The sequence below is a fragment of the Aquarana catesbeiana genome, linkage group LG03, assembly GCF_042186555.1.
Source record: "Aquarana catesbeiana isolate 2022-GZ linkage group LG03, ASM4218655v1, whole genome shotgun sequence".
Taxonomy (NCBI): Eukaryota; Metazoa; Chordata; class Amphibia; order Anura; family Ranidae; genus Aquarana; species Aquarana catesbeiana.
In genome coordinates, this window is record NC_133326.1 from 121,123,240 (window position 1) to 121,135,259 (window position 12,020).

The 12,020-nt window shown below is 42.1% G+C and overlaps 1 protein-coding gene across 5 annotated transcripts in view; it reads right to left on the bottom strand.

Annotated features, from left to right (window-relative positions):
• Positions 1-12,020, bottom strand: part of PARP6 (poly(ADP-ribose) polymerase family member 6) — a 143,050-nt gene that overhangs the window by 77,133 nt on the left and 53,897 nt on the right. For all 5 annotated transcript variants that reach the window (XM_073619101.1, XM_073619099.1, XM_073619103.1 and 2 more), the window contains exon 3: positions 2,420-2,497. In XM_073619101.1, coding sequence (XP_073475202.1) covers positions 2,420-2,497 — 78 coding nt within the window. The remainder of the gene's footprint in view (positions 1-2,419; positions 2,498-12,020) is intronic.

The following is a 12,020-nucleotide window of genomic DNA, read 5'->3' on the forward strand; positions in this document are numbered from 1 at the left end:
TGGCAACTCAAAATGTTGGTTTCCCTTCAGTCAGTGTCATTAATCATCTGAAAACAGGCTTAATCTTCCCAGTGGTGACACAGACAGTAATAAAAACCTGATGGGGGTTCTAACACCTTGCCACACCATGCATACTGCAAAAATAGCTTTGCCTTTAGGTACGCTTAACCTTCCCCAGGCAAATGTCCTGCAGAAAAATCAAAAGCCTGTTTTTTTAAACAAAGAGGAATTTGTGCTCACTGAGCCCCAATTATACAAAAGTCATACTGATGTTATCTGCATGCAATGTTCTCAGTAGGATACAAAATCATTTAGCGCAACCATAGTAAATTAATAAAAGGCTGTGTAGCGCAACCAAAATCTACCATATGCTAAAAAACTGTATTACAAAAAATGTGAATATTTTAATATACTCAAATTATACGGTGTGCAACAAAATTGCATTCAGATTACAAAATTGTGTAACTTCAAACTGTAAAGTCCAATCAATAAATAGTGCAATCACCACTGTGCCACTGTTATCCAAATAAAAGTGCTCCATGTCTCCACCATCAACTCCAAGTTGGCCGCTCACCTCAAAGCCATGACCCCTGCATTACCAGAAAGGTCAAAGCAAGATGTGTTCCCCCCAGGGATAGGGACAGTGGTAATTGCATTATTTATTGATTGGACTTTACAGTTTGATTTTACACAATTTTGGAATGTGAATGCAATTTTTTTTGTACACTGTATAATTTGAGTATATTCGAATATTCACATTTTTTTTAGTATAGTTTTTTAGTATATGGTAGATTTTGGTTGCACTACACTGCCTTTTATTAATTAATGTTCTCAGTAGTGTACTGTATATATTTGGTTATACTGACTGTAGCCATAAGCTGGGTGCCATGGATCACATGCAAGTTATACTTTATTAGCAGAACAGTGAGTTAAAGAGAGATATACAATATAGTACTGACATCAAAATTAACATACTGATGTGAGAAAAAAATTGTGAACCCTTAGGCCTCATGCATGCTGGGAGTTTGCTCAACTCCTCTGAACGCCTTTTCGCCTGACAAAAAAATTGCGTAAAGCACACGTTTAGACACCTCAAGTGTATGAGCGTTTGTGGATTCCATTGGCCAGAATATTAATGGGTGTGTTTATACAGAGAAAATGGTGATTTCTACCTGAAATTCAATTTTATGCAGTAAAATGAATGCGTTTTACTGAAGGAAAACAAACAATTGGGAATGGTCCCTAAAAGGACTTATAAAAGCCCACAGTCAGGCAGATAATGCAGCAATGTAAAAAACAGAATGGTTGACCTACCAACCTCAGTGCAAAAGGCGCAATGTGCAGCATGCACCAAGCCTAAGAGCTGAATCAGTCAGCTGTTGGGGGGGCGGGGGGTGTGGATCTAATCTTGAGAAAAAAAAAACTAAATATAAAAAAGTGTAAATATATGCAATAAAAAATTATAATTAAAAAAAATAATAATAATCTCACTATTAATAATCCCCAGGTTTCAACAAATATGTTGATGATCTGGATGACATTTTGAGAGTAAATGAGTGCAATCTAATTTGAAACAAATTTAACAATCACAGACTTGAGCAAATGTCAGCAATGTGGTTATTTTTGCCTGCACAAACCCAGCTTTCTATTATGTTAAAGTGAGAGTAAATTTTATTCAAGTATGTATTTTTTAGGCCTTGTTCACACAGGCTTACGTAAGCATACACTTGTGTGAGGGCTGTGTCTTGTCTGCATAGGTGTTCCATGCATGCAGGTGCAGGCAATCCCATTCATATCAATGGGAATGCAGTGGCTACACAGACACAGCAGCCACAGCTGCACAAACCAGAAAACATGTAAGGGCAAACCTTATCTTTCAGCTGTATGTTTTTTCTATTGGCCTTGTAACCGAGCTGTATGGCAGTGCATTGACATACCTCCCAACATTTTGGGATGGGAATGAGGGACACCTACTAGCAAACGTATGTAGGCATAGGACACGCCCCTGCCACGCCCCCTCAAAGGAGAATTAACCCAAATAAAGGTTAATTAAATCCACAAGTCCTTTTTTTTACCACTGCCATTTCTTTATATTGGCTTTTAAAATTTACAAATGCAGCAATTTAGAAATTGGATGAAAGGTTTAGCACTGGGAAACACAATTTGAAAGATAAAAAGTGCATTTTATATACAACTATATATATCAGACCAAAATGAGGGACAAATGAGGAGGAAAGAAGGACATAGGGACATTGCTTAAAATCAGGGACAGTCCCTCAAAATCAGGGACATTTGGGAGTTATGCATTGATTTCTGCCTGGAGCTTCCATAATAATATGAAGCTTGTTGTGATGAAAGTGGCCAGCATGTAGTTGTCTGCAATGTTATTATGAAAACAGTATGTTAACCAAAATTATACCTGTACTCCATATAGGAACTCCCCACATTCATTTTCCCCATCAGAGTCTTCCTCTGCCCAGTTGTGTCCCTTGATGTCCTATAAGACACATACAATTAGTAGTAAACAGGAATGATATCATTCATCTAATTAAACCTTGTGCTTGAATTTTTGAAATCGCATTCTACACACAGTAAACACGGACTAACCAGTCACGGATCAGTTTTCAATATTTAAAGGGTAACTCCACTTCTGTTGAGAAAAAAAACTTTCCCCTCTATGTACATTGCAGGGATTTCAACAAACTTTGTTGTATATTCTACTTTATGTGATTTTGAAGAAATAGCTGTTTGTTTGTCCAAACTGTGCAAAGTGAATGACTTTTTAATAATTAATCAGCTGTTGCAGTTGCATGGTTCTAATAAGAAAAGTTGCAGGGTCTGCATCCCTTTAAAAGTGTTTTTTCTTTGGGAGTAATTCACCAAAAACACAATTTTGCTGCAAAGGATACCCAAAATGTGACTTGTATCTTAGTGCAAACTTCTGGGAAAATCAGTGAGCCAATCACACAAGCAGAAAATTACATTTCTGGGGGACGTTCAGTATACCATCTGTGTACAGAACGCCTCCAGTTTGCCAAACTGCATTGCACTTTACAGAAAATTACAGATTGAAAAGGAAAGGTCGTTTTTAATAATATTCAATTACAATATGACTTGTGTAGCAACTGTTACCCTTTAAAAACAGTACCCTACTGTAATATGATTGGAGACTGGTTGTCTCATTATTAAATAAGCCTGCTATGCACGTGATAACAATGTTCTAGATTCCAGTACAGAGAAAAGCAGTTCCCTTCCCCATGACCCATGATCTTTACATGGTTTTTGTAAATTGTACAATTCCCCCATGAATTTCTTCTAGTAGAAACAAACAATTTAGAATTCTGCTATTGCTTTATCTTCACAGGTACAATTTAAAGTGGAGTTCCACCCAAAAGTGGAACTTCCACTCATCAGATTCCTCCCCCCCTCCGGTGACACAGCTGGTACCTTTCAGGGGGGAGGGGAGTACAGATACCTGTATATTACAGGTATCTGTACTCACTTCCGGCATAGATAGCCGCAGAATCTGCGGTTATTTACGCCACTTCCTGCTCCCTCCCCGCTGCCCGCTGGGAAACACACGGGTCCCAGAGGCAGCAGGGACCATCCGTATTGCGCTGCGCGACTCGCGCATGCGCAGTAGGGAACCGGGAAGTTAAGCCGCACGGCTTCACTTCCTGATTCCCTTACCGAAGATGGAGGCGGCAGCACCCGAGGACGGAGAGACGGTTCGGCCTCGGGTGCCGACATCGCGGGCACCCTGGACAGGTAAGTGTCCATGTTTTAAAAGTCAGCAGCTGCAGTATTTGTAGCTGCTGACTTTTAAAAAAAAAAAATTTCGGCGACGTTCCGCTTTAAGTGTTATGTCCTGACAATTTTTTTTCTTAGTTTTGGATAAAAGAGTTAAAACCCCTGTATCTTTTTACCTGCTATCTGATGCTCTACTAGTGAGATGTGTCCTCACTCCCAGTCATGCTACAACATTTTACCACACATAAAGTGAGGGGAATTCTCTAATAGTGATGAGCTTGGATTTGGGGTTGGGTTTGGTCCAAACACAAGTTAATCCAAACCCGGCAGTTAGCAAAGCTGGGCCATATTAGGTCACTGATGTCACAAGCATTCCCACTCCTTTGGATATATGCAGCTGCCCGCACCTCATTGGACTAACATTGACAGCTCTAAATTGACACTGGAGTCAAGCTTATTCCAATTCTTTAACAGCAACACTGACAGAGATAAAAATGCTTTTCATTAAGCAGACCTTCACTCCCTTTTTCTGCTTTGAAGTATATTGCACACAGCTCACACACACAGTTCCACCCCTTTCTCAACTTTTTGGATATTACTTTTTTTGTGACGCATGGCCCATGCTTCTGTCTTTCTTGTCTAGGTGAGAATGACATCCCCCAGCTACTCAAAGCCTCCTGGAATACAGACATCACACATCCAAGGAGAATTCAGGACAATCTAGAACACACTGTGCATGTGCTACAGTGCATCATCAGAATGGTGGTTGCAAAAACCTGGAAGAGACTAGCTAGCTCCCAATGACATCAAAAGATGGCAGTGTGGCACCTGGCGTTTGGCAGTGCGCAGCAGATTAGAGCAGAACAATGCTTGATTTGCTAGACATGCAAGTATGTGTTTTAAATATAACCCAGGAACTTTTACAGTACCTACAGTTGTTTTTTTCCCCCCACTATTTCTATTATTTTTCTTGCCTTCTCACACTTTATTGCTTCTTACCTAGTCCCCATTTATTTTGATTTATTCTTCCCTTTTCCACATTTTCATTCAATTGGTTTACATGTTTTGGTTCTTACCTGTTGCTGGTCCTCTACTAAGCTTCATACTCTTATTCCACACTTTTATAGACCTTCTTAGTTTTCGCCACTCAGTCGGATTGGTTATAAACAGACCCAATTTAGTCATACCCACTTTTATAGTAATTTCATACAGTTTTGTCATCCTTTTTAGCATTCTTTTCCCATTCATCTTTCCCTTTTTACGCTTTGTACTACCATCTTTATTACGTAGGATCAACAGTGTCACATAATGGTAATCATTTTGGTAGAGCTGCATGATTCTGGATAAAATGACAATCATGATTTTTTTTAGAATAAAGATCCCAATTCTCCCACGATTCTCGGCGTAACACCATCTTTCACATTATACAAAAAATTGGGCAAACTTTACTGTTTTTTTTTTTTATTCATCGAAGTGTATTTTTTCCCCAAAAATTGCGCTTGAAAGACCGCTGCACAAATACAGTGTTACATAAAATATTGCAATTGCCATTTTATTCTCTAGGGTCTCTGTTAAAAAAATATATATAATGTTTGGGGTTTCTAAGTAATTTTCTAGGAAAAATACTGATTTTAACTTGTAAGCAACAAGTGTCAAATAGGGGATAGATTTATGGCATTTTTATTATTATTATTATTATTTTTTACTAGTAATGGCAGTGATCAGCGATTTTTAGTGGGACTGCGACATTGCGGCGAACAGATCAAGCACTTTTGACACTTTTTTGGGACCATTGACATTCATACAGCGATCAGTGTTATATAGATGCACTAATTACTGTATAAATGTCACTGGCAGGGAAGGAGTAACACTAGGGGTGAACAAGGGGTTAAATGTGTTCCCTGGAAGGTGTTTCTAACTGTGGGGGGGGGAGACTGACTGGGAGTACAGAGAGATCGCTGTTCCTGATCACTAGGAACAAACGATCACTCTGAACTCCCCTGTCAAAACAGGGATCTGTTTATATTGGCAGATCCCCATTCTGGCTCTCTGTGGAGCGATCGCAGGTGGCCGGCGGGCATCGTGGCCGCTGGCCACGAGCGTCGGCTCCCCATGCCGCAGGCACGCTGTAGCTGTTAAAAGGTCCGCTGTACAGCTACTGCGATTTGCGGGAACGAGCCGACCTGCCCGCCGTATAATGATGGCAAGTGGTTAAACTGACCTAATTTGCAGACCGAAGTTCATCCCTTTGAACTCTAAAAAAGAACACAACAATACAATGTTTCTTTATATCTCTCTTTCAGCACATGTTGATAAACATTGCCGGCTTCAATTTTTTGTTGACAGCTGTGAGCAGGGAACGGCTCTGCACTTGTTACATGAATCATGAAAATGCTGGATTAAGATCGTGAGGAGGGGATTGAATCGAGATCGCTTTTTTTTTAACGATTAATCGTGCAGCTCCACTATTTGGACATATTATGCATCTATACAGCCTAGGTGTTATCTTAGGAGTGCTATTTTTATGATATCAAATGTGATGCACCACTTATGATTCTCACATGATCTGTTTGGTGCACAAATTAAGTTTTCATGCTATACACTTCAATAGATCCAGGTCTAATCTCAGTCTGGAAAAATACTTTCCTTATCTGAGAAATATTATTTCTTCTATGGAATTTAGATTTTTGTTATGTTTTTAGATGCCTGTGAAAAATGTATGTATTTCAAAAATATATTTTCACAATAAAAACAATTTGATGAATAAAGTTGTCTTAACATACCGAATTATAGCCTTACCTGCTTATATTTGTTTGGCACAACAGTAAAGAGATAGTAAAGAGGCCATAGAGTGTAAGCAGGCCATAGATGATTCATTTTTTTTCATTCAGCTAAGGGGCTGAACTAGAAAGAAAAAGAATGGATTCATCCATCCACACAAATGAGGTGAATAGAGGAATTCCCCCACTAGGAAATTGTATTCTGGCAGTTGGGACTCTCCACTGTCAGAACACAGATCAATGGCTGCAGCCAATTAGCTGCAGACACTGATCCACAAAAGTTTTCCAATATTCCTGCTCGACAGAAGTCAAACAGGGATAGCCACACATGGAACAACATTCAGCTGGCCCCTGAACCAGCTGAATTTGATCCATCAATGGCCAGTTTCAGATATAAATGTCTATAGAGATCCAGATGATGGACACACAAGAAGAAGAAAAATCATAATTTAAAAATGTCAGGCTTAATGTTGCTCCCCTAAAGCCGGCCATAGATGGTTCAAATCTCGGCCAGTTCAGCAGGAACCACTGAGATTCCAACCATGTATGGGCAGGCTGATTGTACCCAAATCGATCCATCGATTGACTTGGGTACAACCATCTTGTCAGATTTTTAGGATGTGGCTAGCAATAATCACTGTGTTCTCCTGGCAGGGACAGCTCCTCACCCTCCCCCCCTCCCCGCCAGGAGAACACAATACCTCCGTGGGAGAGATTCCCTCATCAATACTGACTGTGGTTGCAGGAAACAAAATCGTAGCATCTATGGCCTGCCTTAAGTCTCATACACACTACTAGTAGGCTGAACAAAAAAAACTGATAGCTCAAGTCGGAGTCACTGTACCAACTATGGGATGTTAGTACAGCAATTTTCCCCTGCTGTTCTACTGTGTTCTAACAGGGGGATGTCGGCCGGTTTCTATTGAACCTGACATTCAGCCCGTGTGTACTAGGCCTTACTCTCTTGCTCTGTTTTTTTTTTTTTTTTTTTTTTTTTATAGGAAGTGGTATTCAACACCACTGTGTCATAAAATATGTATCTATTTCCTGCTTGAGGATGCTGGTTGTGCAGCTCCAGTAAATGTAGTTGTTGGGTTTATAGAATATGCTCCCCTATGATAGTTTACAAGCTCAAGGGTAGTCAACAAAGAATTCCATGTTCATTTAAAGCAGAAGACCACAGGTTGAGCGTAATTATGCAATTCACACAATGGTACATTGAGCACCTTTTTTTGTCAAAAATCCATTCCAAATCCAAAGTCATAATACATCCAAAGCACACACATAGGTTGGACTAGATGGACTTGTGTCTTTTTTCAACCTCGCCTACTATGTAACTATGTAACTATGCATGCCACACTATAACACAAAACTACAGTTAGGCCCCTTTCACACAGGCTGTCCGATCAGGTCCGCCTGTCAGCTTTGCAGGCGGACCTGATCAGTCCCTCCATTCAACCCTATGGAGCGGCAGATGTCAGCAGTGACATGTCTGCAGACACCCGTCACTATCCAGTCCAATCCTGTCCACCAAATCCAGACGGATGGTGGTCCTATTTCCTATCAGATCCGTTTTCACCCAATTTTCCCATATGGGAGAGCGGGATTGGGTCTGTCTCTGCTCGGCACAGTGAGCGGAGACGGACCTGTCATCCGCCTGCTCAGCGTGGAATCAGCGGTGTGATCCCTGCTGAGCAAGCGGAGTCCACCAAGCGGGGGCACCCATGTGAGGCACCCAAGGGGCCTTACTATATACGAGGGGTCTTCAAATAGTTTCAGCACTTTTTTATATTTACTAGAGTTAAAAAAAAGTGCAGAATCTTTTTGAAGGACCCTCGTAGTTACTGTTTGATTTGTCTGTGTGTCTTATGGACACACAGAGGTGGTTCAGGAGCGAGCAAGCAAGAGTGCCCCAAAGCAAGCGGCTTGCTATGGGGGCACTCGGCAAGGGGGAGAGGCCAGGAGTGCCAGGGGGGAGCCGTGAAGAAGAGAATCGGGGCTGTTCTGTGCAAAACCACTGCACAGAGCGGGTAAGTATAACATGTTTCTTGTTTTTTTTTTCTTTAAATAAACCTTTAATATCACTTTACCCTTAGCTGCAGCAAAGTTAATGAAAAAAAAAACAAGCAGATGAGATAGTATATGGTCAACGCTAGAATCGCTGCTTAGGTCTCAGGCATCTCCCCGCACTGTTTCAGCAGCTGTGGGCCTGAAGGGACAGTGTATCACATATGATAACATTGCCCGAAGGTGCAGCGTTTTTGGATACGCATTTATAATTTTATCAACTCCCTTACCTTGGTGAACCTAAAAAAATCCTCACAACATGCGCTGCTTAACAGCCCAGAGGAGAAGGCCCCGAAACATCTGAGATGATTAATTGCCTTCATTTTTGTGGAAGCTAAAATTTCCAGAGCTAGATCTTGGACCTAATTGTCTTCAGTCTTCCTTGACTGAGGAAGTCCTGTCAAATGAACGTAACGTACGTATAGGACAAGGACCCCGTACATGACGCCATCTCCCGGCCATCTCTGCATCAAGCTGTCCTGTCAGTGTTTATGAGAGTCAAGCGATTTATGGTCAGCACTGCCTATAGTGCCATTTCTTGTAAGTGCAATATTTTTCCTATTATTAAATGAGTGTTTTAAACGGAGAGCACTAGGGTTATGTGCTTTTTTCCCCTGGATATATGCGGTTGGGATTTGAGATCCTTCCATCCATCCATTCAGTGAGGAATTGGAGACGCTAGCTGTTTGCTTCATTCCCAGAGAGAGAAAACTGCTTAGTGAGACCTTCTGGTAATGCAGGGGTCATGTCAGTGAGGTGAGAGGCTAATCTATACGGGTGGTTGTGTCACTTTGGTGATTTTCGTGGATTGAAGTTGGATAAGATTAATCGATTTTACAGAATATTTTTTCACACTTGCTGGATTATATATGAATTTGGAAAGAACTTTTAACCATATTTTTGCATATATATTTTTTTGTGTGCACATTTTTATTTTGCACTGATGATTTAATGCATTTATAAGGAGTTGCGCTACACTATTTTTTGTTATAGTTTACATAATAAGTCTAAATCACTTATGGGTGTTGGCTAGCAATTCACTGTGAATAGAGTTGGTGTGTTGGATTGATCGTGCTGATTGATCACTCACTTTTTAACTTTACAGCATTGTTGTTCAGCAACTGCTGTCAAGCTGTTCCTTCATGAGGAGAGTTTAATACCGGTTCCAAAGGTGTGCGCAGCCTATTGCATTAGGGTGTGCACCCCAAAGCTCAAACACACACGTGTGTGTGTATATATACACACACAAACACACACACTCTTGTAAGTAAATGTAAGCAAACATTTTAAAACGTAATAAAACTTCTTTCAATGAACACTTATTGTGCATGCTCAGTTAGCAGATATTTTTGCTGCTGGCGGTGGCAATGAGAAAAAACAACTGTGGGCGCAGCGGTGCTGATAGGGAGGGGGAAAAAACAGCCCTCGGCACAGTCGCCTCTCCTCCGGGTCCCCCACTGCCCAGCACACCTGGTGTGCATGCCTACGACTGGTTCCAATATAGATTTGTGAAGTCATTGCTTTCTCTAAGTCCAGGCAAGTTTTTTCCTGCATTGAGCACTGATGAAGGTGGAGTGGTGTTGACCCCAAAACGCGTTGGCTGTTTTATGACTTTTTTTCAAATCAAAATTAACAATAATTTAGACTCTAACCTGATTTTAGTCTGATGCCTCTTTCTGTATTTCTTTGATTTCAGCTACTGTTGGGTGCCCATCGAGGTAAGCCTTGCTGTGTGGGAGCTGGCTTCCCAGAGCTATTGAGCTTGTTTGAAGTTTTCCTTCATCTTACTACACTCTCAGGTCTAAAAGTTCCCACTGCCTCTTTCCATATGTTGTTCTAACGGACAGCTCCAAGTCACTGTTAATGAACAGGAACCAATGGAAATGACCCCTGATCATTTGAGCTTTGACAGTCAATCACAGGGGCCTAAGGATCATCCAGAACCCCTAAAGGACTGAAGGGAGCGTGCCAGTAAGCTGTTAAACTGTATATTCAGCTATTTGTTTTTAAAGGTACAAGCTCTAGGTCTGTTATCCTTATCATTGTCTTAATGCTTACTGACCTGATCTGACTTGTAATAAATATGCAGCTCAAGCATAGGCGTGCGCACGGGGTGTGCCTGGGCACACCCTAATCACCCTGTGCTGTCTCCAGAGATTTGCCCCAAAATGCTGTATCCAAGAGAGCGTGTGGCCCGCGCTGCCTGTGAAACAGTTTCACAGGCAGCAGAATTTCCAGAGCTGTTCAGTGTATGAAACTGTCAGATAATGACACTGCATGCAGGGAGAGACATCAGCTGTCAAACATCAGTGGTGATGTCAGCAGCTCAAACATTGGCTGGTGTTTATAGCGCTTGGTCCTGCCACCCCCGACATCGCGGCTGAGTTGTAAATCATCACAACTCAGTTGCGATGTTGGGGGTGGGCGGGACCAAGCGCCAACACCAGCCCAATGATTGGGCTGCTTCAGAGATGGGGCGGAGCCAGAGAAATGTAGCGGCCCGCCCAGACCCATCCTATTGGCTGGTGTTTGGTAACTGTTCAGTCCCGCCCACCACCGACATCACCGCTGACTTTTAACAGCTGGTCTCTCTCCCTGCATGCAATGTCATTATCTGACAGTTTCATACACTGAACAGCTCTATCAATTCTCACGATCTCCTGAATGTGAAACTCCCCCTCTCCCCTATCTGTGCTACCCAATGCTGCCTATCAGTGTCAACCAATGCTGCCAATCAGTGTCAACCAATGCTGCCAATCAGTGCCAACCAATGCTGCCTATCAGTGCCAACCAGTACTGCCTATCCATACCAATCAGTAACAACCAGTGCTGCCTATAAGTGCAAACAAGTGCTGCTTATCAGTGCCAACCAATGCTGCCTATCAGTGCCAGTGCTGCTTATCAGTGCCAACCAATGCTGCCTATCAGTGCCAGTGCTGCTTATCAGTGCCAACTAATGCTGCCTATCAGTGTCAGTCAATGCTGCCTATCACTGCCAATCAATGCTGCCTATCAGTGCCAACCAATGCTGCCTATCAGTGCCAACCAATGCTGTCAATCAGTGCCAACCAATGCTCCCTATCAGTGCTGCATATCAGTGCCCATCAGTGCTGCCTATCAGTGCCAATCAGTACCCATAAGTGCTGCCCATCATTGCTGCCAATCAGTGCCCATCAGTGCTGCATATCAGTGCCCATCAGTGCTGCCTATCAGTGCCAATCTGTGCTAACAAATTGGTGCCCATCAGTGCTGCCTATCAGTGCCACTTATCGGTGCCAATCAGTGCTGCCAGTCAGTGCCCATCAGTGCTGCCAGTCAGTGCCCATCAGTACTGCCTATCAGTGCCCATCAGTGCAGCCTATCAGTGCCCATTAGTGTCCATCAGTGCTTCCAATCAATGCTGCCTATCAGTGCCAATCAGTG